General features: G+C 41.7%; 1 protein-coding gene and 1 pseudogene across 1 annotated transcript; one reads left to right on the top strand and one right to left on the bottom strand.

Annotated features, from left to right (window-relative positions):
* The first annotated feature begins 1,513 nt into the window (after window positions 1–1,513).
* On the top strand, window positions 1,514–2,911 carry LOC147899226 (AAA-ATPase At4g25835 pseudogene; annotated as a pseudogene).
* Window positions 2,912–4,673: 1,762 nt separating this feature from the next.
* Window positions 4,674–5,300, bottom strand: LOC147899225 (caffeoylshikimate esterase-like). The gene has a single exon (XM_087377667.1). The coding sequence runs from the start codon at window positions 5,298–5,300 to the stop codon at window positions 4,674–4,676; it is 627 nt and encodes a 208-aa protein (XP_087233793.1).
* Between the last annotated feature and the right edge of the window lie 6,425 nt (window positions 5,301–11,725).

Genomic DNA, 11,725 nt, shown 5'->3' with positions numbered 1-11,725 from the left:
CCTTTCCTACAAAGGGGAAGTGATGCTCTCAAAGGTCATAGCAATTTGCATTGCTTTTGCTTTTTTCTGAAGGATGAAAAACCAACAATGTAGTGGAAAAACTATCTATTGATACAAAATGGAAACCTGAAGATCCTTATAGTCTCTTAACTTTAATTTCAAGCAAGGAAATGCATCCAAAATAGGCTCCTATACAAGAATCTACATATAAATGTCAGTATGAAATAGCAGTGCTTATAATCGTTTATTGGATACAAAAAGGAAAGTGAGGGTAAAATACCCTCCTTAATAGACACAAAATGCAATGGTAAACAGAAAGACACAAGAATCGATAGAATACCTTGAGAAAAGGCGATAGAATACTCATAGAATACCTTGAGAAAACTCGAAAAAAAAGATATTGAGGAAAAATCCACTTTGTGGAATAACTTGTGTCTGAGGCCATTGATAGAGCGAGCGAGAAAATCGAGAGAGCCCAAAAAAGAGAGCGACAATTTGTTGAAGCGTAGGAAAATCAAGCAAGCAAAGTAAGAATTGAAGTATCGATTTTAGACATTCCGCCTCTGGCACAAATTAATTAATTGCGCCTTATTTGCGGAAAGATCGGATTTCGGAATAGAATACACAAATTCATAATCAAGTGTTTGTCGAAGACTTTTATTTCAAATTTACGTGGAAGGAAAGCAAGAAAATACAGACTATGATTTGCGGCTGATGCACATGCACTGAGGAGAAGTATGTTTTGGGCTCTAGTTTTGAGCAGCTCGTGCTTGAAAATTGAATGGGAAAAGAGTTCTCGCCGTGATCATCTTCCTCAGGAAAAATGATAATGATACTGCAATCCGCATAATCAAACTGCAATGGCTTGGATGTGACGCTACGTGATATCCTTTGCCTAACGACAGGACCGACACTAGGTGAGCTCAGCTCGGATGTCCGAAAACCTGCGTTGGAGATCAAATTTTGGTTTTCCGACTAACCATGACACTTGAATTGTGCTGCTCATGGCTGAAATAGGTCCACGAGCTGTGGTCGCCCGATTCATCCTGACCCCTCAAATGTACGGTAGTCAACAGTAGGGACTGTGCAGATGCCGGCCACGAGCGCTAAGCCTTTAGGACTGATAAGCGAACGTGGTCTTCAATGTCTGCGTTGCGGGCCGATGTCATCCTTTATTCTATTCGTGATCAAGAATCAAGAGTAAGAGTCAAGACGCGATGCTAGAGGCTCAATTTCTTAAAGATTGCGTGGAAGAGGGGTAATTGCAAACGAGAGTCCCTTACATGTATAAAGTGTTGGGAGTTTTGAAGTGGCCAAGTAGTTTCAAAGGTTTCGCTTACAGAGGTAGTATAAGGATAAGCACCGGATGTTATTCTCAAGAAGAACGAGCTTCAGAGGCTAAATGTAGGTTGAATAAGAAGAATTGAAGAGCAGCAGACTTAGATTGCGGTTGTAGTGGGAAGTTTGATACAGCAGCTCACTACAAGCACAAATTCTAGCTTCAACCCGAGCTATGGAGAACTCTTCCATTTCTTATGGCACGATCTTCTCATTCCTTGCTCTTCTGCAAATTTTCATCAACACCTTTCTGCCCCCTGAAGTGCAAGATGCGCTCAAACGGATAGCCCGCAAGCTATTGCGAGGTTTCTCTAATTACGTCGACCTGAGAATCGACGAGCATGATGGGGTAAGCACAAACGAGCTCTACTCCGCAGTTCAGCTCCACCTCAGCCAAGCTGCTGTAACAGCTGCGAGAAAAGTAAATCTGGTTCTGCCCAGGAATGCATCCTCGCCCACCTACAGCTTGGGAGAGGACGAGCGAATGGAAGATAGTTTTCAGGGCGTCAAAATGTGGTGGGAATTCACCAGCTATGAGCGCAGACACCAGGGTTTCACCTGGGAGAGTGTTCCGGATGAGAAACGCTCACTGACCTTGCGAATACACAAAAAAGACAAGGCCAAAATTCTTGCTCCCTACATCCAGCACATGATCCAACACGCCGAAGAGATCAAGTTCAAGAGCCGAGACAGAATGCTCTATACAAATGCAAAGAGGCCTTCCGGCCGGGGCTCTAAGTGGTTTTCTGTGCCCTTCAAGCACCCTTCCATCTTCCAAACTCTGGCAATGGATTCCTCCCAGAAGCAGAAGATCCAGGAGGACCTCACCGATTTTGTCAACGGCGAAGCTTTCTATAGGAGGGCAGGCCGTGTCTGGAAGCGCGGGTATCTTCTGTATGGGCCTCCCGGTACAGGCAAGTCCAGCATGATCGCTGCCATGGTCAACTTCCTGCAATACGACCTCTACGATTTGGAGCTCACTGCGGTAAAATCCAACGCAGAACTCCGAGAGCTTCTTATCCAGACGAGCAACAAGTCTATTATAGTTATAGAGGACATCGATTGCTCGTTGGATTTCTCGGACAGGAAGAAGAAAAGTAAGGATTCTAAGGATAAGCTTCCAACTCCGGGTAGTGACGGCTCTGAGAAAGAAGAGGCTAGCGAGGTGACGCTCTCGGGGCTACTGAATTTCACAGATGGGTTGTGGTCTTGCTGCGGGAGCGAGCGGATATTCATCTTCACGACCAACCACATAGAGAAGCTCGATTCAGCATTGCTGAGGTCGGGGAGGATGGACATGCACATACACATGTCGTATTGCACCTACGAGGCATTCAAGGTGCTGGTGAGAAATTATCTGGCGATAGAGGAGCACGAGTTGTATGGGGAGGTGGAGCAAGCGATGGTGGGAGTGGAGATAACTCCTGCAGATGTGAGCGAGGTGCTCATTAAGGAGAAGAAGGATGCAGGAGAGGCAATGAGGTCTCTTGTGAGGGCATTGAAGGAGAGGAAGGCTAAGAAGGAGCTTGAGGATAGCATCTTCAACGGGGTCAACAAGCTGCACACACAATAATGGACAAAACTGAATTGCATGTAAATTGTAAACGAGGATGCGAGTATATCGATGGAGGAGGGTGATGCTAAAGAATTGGACAAGAATGCATAGGAAAATTATTCGAGGTCAAAGAGAAAGACAAATTAGATTCCAACAATGAGGCACCTAGTAAAGAGATAACGATGAAATCATTGAGGAGGTTGGCAACTCAAGTAGGCTACCCAAGAAGAATGACTGATTCAATAGTTACTTTTATCCATCTTTCCTTATTACTATCATTGACGAATTAGAGACCAAGGTTTGTTCAAGGAATAAAAGCTTACTATTGAATGCTTTTAAAGGGAATTTCAAGTTGTATGTTTAGCTTAACTTTTAGTTGGGAAAGATGCTTTTGGTAGCATTGCATACATGGTGTGTGTGTGTGAGAGAGAGAGAGAGAGAGATGGATAGTATTGGTATAAAAACTATTTTGGAGAGAGAGAGAGAGAGAGAGAGAGAGAGGAGTGCACAAGATAGATTTTAATTGTATACTAACTTGTTTTCTAAGGAAAATAGGAATATACACATAGGACCCCTTAGGGTTAGGGTTAGCGTTTGTCCCATAACCCTATGGTGCAATTTACACCCTTATCAACAAACTTCGAGGGGTGAGAAAAATCGAGCGTCAACATTTGGCAATCTTGTTGGGGAGTGTAATGCTAAGTTTTGAGTGGGGAATCAAGTGGATTGAGAGAAGAAGGCTAGGAATGAGTGCACACACAATCCAAGCATTGACAAGTGACAAGCTATGGCAATTACTTTATCACACACAATATTTTAAAAGATACCTCTGAGTATGATCTGTTGATTTTAGAATCCTACAAATTGGTTTGATGACCGGTGTCTAGATTGAAGAGTGTTCCTAGGCAACCCTTTGTATCATCTAGGCCTTAAGAGATGCCTGATACATGCTCGGAGCAAAGACAAAGATACACAGTCAGGAGAGAAGAGAACTTACATTGAGGATAAAGAGGTTGGCAGGAATATGACCAAAGAGCTGTAATGAATTCCAAAGCAAAGATGGAGAACCATGATAACCAAGAGGATGGAGCAGAGAGAGCCACAGACATTAGATAGCTCGAGATAGAAGAAGACCTACTGACCATGGGGAGAGAGTGTTGTCTTTTGACTCTACACTGATACGAGAAGTGGTTCCACAAAGGCATCTCATTGTTGAGCATGTTTCCAAAATCAAACTTTTATGCATGCCAGCATAGTCTCTCTCTCTCTCTCTCATATTGCACATGGATTAGTCCAAGTGGCCCTTTTCATATTTCACCAAGATGCATTTTAAAAGTGACCGTATCTTAGCCAAGCTTGGTGGAAGTTGAGAGGCTAAGATTGGATTCAAAACCGTTTTTATCCTCTCATGATTATTGATTACTTGGACAGCACTAGGACGTTTTTTAAAATTCTGAAATCCTGTGCTTCCACATGGCACAATATACACCCTTAGATCATTAGTCTATATTGAGAACATGTACTCCAAAAGCTATGGGCTTGAAAAGCCCAAAAGCTTACAAAGCGTAAAAAGCCCATGCTCAAACCTTTAAATATATGTGAAGGATGAATCGCTGCTCACTCACCGTTAATGATCTTCTTGCTCCCAGGTATGTACTATTGTTTTTTTTCCTTTATCTGTACTATTGTTTTTTTTCCTTGATCTGACGTTAAGTGCCAATTCAAGTACTTCTTGACGATCTCCATCTGTAAAGCTTTCAATGTTGTCAGCCAATGTTGTTCAAAATAATCCGCAAGTGGAGCTGCTCCAATTGCCCATCACCTTTTTGGTGAAATGCTGCTGGAGATGTGATACGTCGGCTTCTAAGTGCATGTTCATCCTTGTTCTCTGATCAAGCCAGCGAATGATGTCTTCGAAAACAGCCTCCACACTACCTTCCGGCTCCCCAAAAGTAAGCCCGTGCCACATCCCTTCAAATATCTTGATCGTTTTGTCTTTGCTTCGAGAAATCTCGTACAATTCCATGCTGATGTTTGGATCTGTGACCGAATCATTGTTGCCGTGTAACACCAGAAACGGAATTGTTACCTCCCCAAGCTGCTTCTCCAAACCCATGCTTGCGTTTAGTAGTTCCACCGTCTTCAGCCTTGGTGTGCCTTGGTATATGTAGGGATTGCATCGAATCTCCTCCACTTTCCATGGATTTTTGAAACTGGATTCAATTACGTCTCCTGAAGGCACAATCTTCCACGTAGGAATCACATATGTGAGCTTCTTCAAAACGGAGGTGACAAATTCAGGTGGCTTCATGTCTTCCGAGATTTTGCACATAGTAGCGATTAGAACTACGCCATTCCAACTTTCAGGTTGCTTTCTGTGGATCAGCAACGCCAAGGCACCACCCATGGATTCACCGTATAAAAACGCTTGTTTGCCTTTGTACCGCTCGCAATCTCGGACACTCTTCATAAACGACACGCAATCGTCGATAACGTCGTCGAAATTATTGATAAAGCATCGAAGACCCTCAGATTTGCCATGGCCTTCATTGTCGATTCCAAACACAGCATAACCGGGTTGAGCGAGCTGCACTCCGACTCCTTTCATGTATATACTGCACTCCATGCCGTATCCATGACACAAAAGAATCAAAGCTCGAACTTCTTTGTCGACAGGCGACCATCGGCATGTAAACAGCTTCATGCCGCGAGAATTGAGAAAGAACTGCTCTGCATAGCTAATGCCTTCTAAATCAGAACCCATCTTGTGAGAGTAATTTGCGCGAAGATGAAAGTGGATTTGAGTCCGATGTTTCCGTGGGAAACACCCTTATTGACATGTATGGCAAATGGGGAAGCCTTGAGGATGCACGTAAGATTTTTGACTGTTTGCCACAGGAGGATGTTATTACTTGGAGTGCAATGATAGAGGTGTGGTTTAACAATGGCTATGATAATGATGCCCTGCAACTTTTTGAACAAATGCAACATACCAGCACAGAACCTGATCAGGTCATATTTGTATGCATCTTGAAAGCATGTCGCAGTATAGTTGTCCTTGATCATGCAAGAAGGATTCATGCCGGGTGACGGACAGTGTAGCAGTAGTGAAATGCTCTAGAAATCCATTGACAGATTTCCGAAACTCGATGGCAGACATGATTCTGCAGAAGCAAATCTATACGGCACCTGATTTTGAGGAGCTGCTGCAATGTTTTCTATCACTTAATTCTCTAGAGCACCATGAAACAATAGTCGAAGCATTCATAGAGGTATGGGATAAGGTTTTCCAAGATTGCTGTGCAGCAAGCAACCCAGCTCTACAAATCCACATCTCATGATCTCGATATTATCTTCCATCATCTTAAAACCTTCCCAATTACCCTAAACTACTCTCTATCTTAAGCTTTTACCAAATCCATCCATGTTCTCTCTAACTTTGATCTTCGTCCTTTGACTAATTACATGAATTGAAGAGCTTCTTCTCTTAAACGTCTTGAAAATTTAAGCAAGATGTCTTATTTCTGCTACAATTATGCTTTCTCCATTGTTCCCCCACATCTGAGACCATACTTTTGTTATCTACATTTGGAACCAGATATCTTTAGAACTCTGAATACTTTCGTGGTCAACTTTATCTTGCAAAATGGCAGCCCAACTTCCCTAAACGTCTTCTCCGTTGTCTGAAACCTATAGATGTTAGAAAGTGTGTTGTCTGAAACCTATATATGTTAGAACGCTGAAAGTGTGTTTACTGTCGTGCCACAACAATCAACACAATAAATAAACAATTCTTGAAAACTGAAAATACTAACGTTATCATCGTCCCAATTTGGAAAACTCCCTCCTTTGTGTTCTAATATTTCTAACCTTAGGTTTTCATTGTCTAAAGTCTTCAAATTTTGCTTCACCAAGCTATGCAATCCACGGTTCGGCTTTACAACTGGAAGCTTCATTTTTATTGTTGGATTTTCACATGTTCTATAGCTTGACATTACATCTTCACACATCTTCGAGCACTTGTAGTTACAATTTTTACCTTTGTAAGATTCGGGAAAATTACGACTATGGAAACATAAAAGTGCGTATATTCAAAATCTTTGATCGCTGGATTGTGTATAGCTTTTGTGCTTGAATTTATCATCTTTAGGAAATTACACATATGCTAACCAACATATCCAAACATGCAGAACATGAGGAATGCATATTGACTAATCATGATTGTTTTTCAGATTCCAACATTCCAACAAAGAAATAGGCGACTTCTTGTCAAGTTGTTGACGTCACAAAGGATACTCCACGTAAGTAGAATGTACGGTCATTTCAATTCTGAAATGTTTTTGCACCATCTGTTGCTGTGGTTCGCATTAATGCGCTACACCTCCAACACTGGAGGTGACTATTCGAAACGGGGGAATGGCATGTTCCCCTATGATATATAATTTTTGGAGAGACATGTGCCGGCTCTCCACCATACATTACGTATGGTTTTTTTTTTTACACCTCATCTTGAGCACGCACACTTCTTCGCACATTTTGTTTCTGCAAGGGAACATTACATTTGCTTGGTTCGACCAACATACTAATCATGTTTGCAACACTTCTGTTTTCAAGATGTTTGCAGCCTCCAAATGAGTGTCTTCTCCTAAAGGTACGCACAACAAAGTGTATTTGCTTGATTCAAGTTATTTTATCAATTCCTTCACCTTCTAAAGATAAAAGTTCAGTCCATTTTGTTTTTCCTGCTGCATTTAGACAAAACCACGTGAGTGAAATTATAGCAAAGTTTCGGATCGTATTTATTATTAATCCCTGTAGATTTTTAAACCCAAACATAAGACATCGATTCATGTCACGATGTAGAAATGACCACCAGAAACTCCTTCGAACATGGCCATTCGTCAACGCGAGCAGCTAGAGGTCAAGCTATTCAACTTGATATGACATCAAGAAAGATGTCCTTGAGGCCAGCTACGTCATCGTGGTTGACCATTGCAGATAGATAAAAGCAATAGGTTTGTAATTACGCTGCTATTTTCTCTAGTCTTGAAATGTGCGGTGTTTGTGACATAACCATGCTACTATCTGCAAACCAAAGGATCGTTTCTTTGCAAGGCATAAACATCTCGAGCCATAGCGCCACAATTAGAACCATGATACTTTTGGATGCTTGCAGAAAATATGACATACCAATTCGAATTTGCCGTATGTGAACTCGCTCTTTTTTAAAAAAACACACACAACAAATTCGATTTGCCGTATGTCTACTTCTACGTGATTGATCTTAGGTTATCTACTATGCAATTGAACATCAATCTTCTGCATCATGTCTGACAATGTGATTAATGTGAACCTCAACAAGCTAGCAGAAGAGAGAAGTATTCATCAAGAGCCCAGCTGGCCAAGCAAGCTAGTTGGTGGAGGATGAGAGGCTAAGCATGAAATCCTTTTATTATCGATAGAGCATGAGAGGCTAAGATCGGTCTTAGAACCGATCTCAGCCTCTCATGCTTAATAATCCACCACTAGGCACGAAATGTTGAGATATCAAGCTCCACTCATGATATGCTAGGGTGACCATTGTGCATTTATGTCACCAACTTGTTAGCTGCAGATGCGGTTGGTACACCGCCCACCATGAATAATAGCTGGATGACAGCTATCTTTATGTACTCTAGTTAGTGGCTCAGTTAGTATGCCACCTTAGTTAACTCAGTTTGGTTTGAGACCCACATATAGGGTTCACCTATTCCTTTTGTATTTAGAGAGTTTTTTTGGCTTTCACAACTAAGAAGAGGAAAACTGTTTTCAACCTCCACCTTTGTGTGAATTCCCCCATTGTGTATGTGAGAAAGCTTAAAGTGAGACTCCTTACTTCTCTCCCACTCTCATCACATGGTATCAGAGCTTAGTTCATGGTAAGGAGCTCAAGAAAGCAAACCAAGTTCGCGGTGTCTTGGTAAGAGAATCAGTGTTGCTTTCCTTTTTCAAGTTTGGGAGCAAATCTCTGCAGGTAGCATAGCCAGAAAGTGCAAGAGTGCACTGTCTCAGATTGGGACGCCCTTTGTGGTGCGGCAAGAGGGCTGTATATGCTATGGGTTTGGGCAAAGCTCTCGGTGCAGTTATTTTTTTGATTCGAGGCCATTTCGAGGTCCGTTTTGGTGGCAGAAGTTTTCCGCAGGCACTCAGAAAAGTGCCTTGTTTTTGCTGTGCGACCACTGTTCTATAGGTCCGTGAAAAGTTGCCATAGAAATTGCATTGTATGCATGTGTGCAGAGATATTGGGAGTGACAGAATCATTCTTATTGCCTATTGATGCAAAATCGTCACTAGGAAGTGACTGTGTGGTCAAATACCACTTTCGTCAGTTTTGCAGATTTGCCCTTCTGAGGCAGAAGTTGTGTTTTTTGCAGTAACAAAATAATTTTGCAGTGTTCTGTAATGGCGTCTGATGCTCTTTCACAGATAGTCACTGAAAAGCTTGACAAGAACAACTTCCAAGCATGGAAGTTTAGAATGACGAATTTCCTTAAGGGAAAAGGCTATTGGGAGTTCGTTATTGGAGCTGAATAAGAACCAGTTATTCCTAATGTTCCCAATAAACAGGAGTTACAGGCATTTAAAGGCTGGCATGAGAGAGCCAGAAAAGTTATGTACTGGCTGTCTATCAGTATTTCAGATTCTATGATTGTGCATATTCAAGATGCAAGCACGCCAAAGAAGGTGTGGGATACTTTGACAAAAATGTATAGCACAAATACGCAAGCCAGGAAAATGCAGCTCAAGCAAGAGTTGCATAATGTGTAGAGAGAAAATATGAGCATCAATGACTACCACATGAAGGTGAAGAAGATTGCAGATGCACTTGCTTCTATTGGGTCGCCAGTGGAAGATGATGATTTAGTTTCTGTGACCTTGAATGGTATAGGAAAGGATTATGTACAGTTCCGGACATCCATTGCCGTCCGTGAAAAATTTCCTGATTTTGAGGAGTTGATTGCGAGTTGATTGCTCTTCTAATTTCTGAAGAACAGAGAAATGGTGGTGCATCTTCTTTAGACTTCAAAAGAAACTATCTTCTACTCAAATGCTGGAAGAGGTAGAGGCAAAGGTAGAGCAGGCCAATTTGGAGGCCGTGTCAGAAATCAGAATATGCAGCAAATTCAAGAAAACCAGTCCTATGGAGGAGGACGTGGTAACTTTAGAGGCAGGGGGAGCCAAAGAGGTAGTGGTGGATGGCAGAGAGGCCCAAATGCAAACAACAATGTTGAATGCTACTACTGTGGTAAAATGGGTCATATGGTTAAAGACAGCAAGAAGCAGAATGACATCATGACTGAAAAATTGCAGCAAGGCAATTATGCATCCTCTAGTAGATAGGGTGATGATAGAAATGAGCATCTGTTTATGGTGTAATGACCAATTCTGTGACAAGTGCAAAAGAAAGCAATGATGTGTGGTATGTTGACTCAGGTGTGTTAAACCACATGACAGGTCATGCAGAATGGATGTAGGATGCAAGGAAAATGAAAAGACCAGGATTTGTGGAGACTGGTGATGATATTGTACATCCTATTGTGCAGATTGGTAAAGTTCCTTTGTCTATGCAGGATGGAAAAAAGAAATACCTGTCTGATGTATTTCATGTCCCGAATATCACCAAGAACCTAGTTTCTGTTGGTCAAATGGTTGAGTAGGGATTGCAGGTCAGATTCAATCCTCATGGATGCTTTGTTGAGGATATGAAAAATAAAGGTCGCTCGATAGTAAAAGGGAAGACGAAGGGCAAGATGTTTACGTTGGATGTGGACATGCCTAAATTGAGTGCAGCAATGTTTGCACATGGGACCGGTGTAGTTGCAGATATAGATATCTAGCATAAACTCATTGGTCATGTTAATGTACAACGACTTAAATTAATGCAGGCCCAAAATATTATTGCAGGATTGCCTAAGTTCAAGGTTGCAGAAATGCATAAGGTATGTGAAGCCTATCAATTTGGAAAACAGGCAAGGAAACCATTTCCTAGACATGTTCAAGAGAGTAAGAGGCCATTGGAATTGATCCACTCTGATGTGTGAACTACTAAAGCTGCATCTATTGGAGGCTATCATTATTTTGTCACTTTTATTGATGACTGCAACAAAAAAGTTTGGGTGTATTTTATGAAAAAGAAAAGTGAAGTGTTTGGGCATTTCAAAGCTTTTGAAGTTATGGTTGAGAAAGAAACAGGCCTGCAAATAAAATGCCTAAGGTCAGATGGAGAGGGAGAGTACCTCTCAAATGAGTTTGCAAGCTTCCTACAGGAGCATGGCATAAAGCAGCAATATTCATGCAGTCATACCCCACAACAAAATGGACTTGCAGAAAGGAAAAACAGGGATATTGGAGAGGTATCCTCAATGGAAAAGACCTGCCAGATTATTATTGGGCTAAAGCAGTTGCTACAGTAGTCTACATAATGAACAGGACTCCCACTGCAGCAATACATGGCATGACGCCAGAGGAGAGGTATACTGGTAGGAAACCAGATATTTCTCATTTGAAAGTTTTTGGTTGCATTGCCTATGTTCATGTGCCGGATGAGTTGAGATCCAAGTTGAATCCAAAAGCTGAGAAGTGCATCTTTATTGGTTATTCTCTGCAGTAGAAAGGGTATAGATGCTATAACCCTTCTACTTGTAAGTTTACAGTGAGCAGAGATGTTGTTTTTGATGAGATGAGCAGCTGGTATAAACCAGTAAATGTGATTGATGATGTAGATGCACAAAATGGTAATGCTGCACAGAATTCACAGCAGCAATCACAAAATATTAGTGGACCTGTAGTGTC

The sequence above is a fragment of the Dipteris shenzhenensis genome, chromosome 8 (genome assembly GCF_047967505.1).
Source record: "Dipteris shenzhenensis isolate YYH24624 ecotype China chromosome 8, Dip_SZ_1.0, whole genome shotgun sequence".
NCBI lineage: Eukaryota > Viridiplantae > Streptophyta > Polypodiopsida > Gleicheniales > Dipteridaceae > Dipteris > Dipteris shenzhenensis.
The sequence above is the reverse complement of the archived record's forward strand: the minus strand, read 5'-3'. Positions and strand labels throughout refer to the sequence as shown.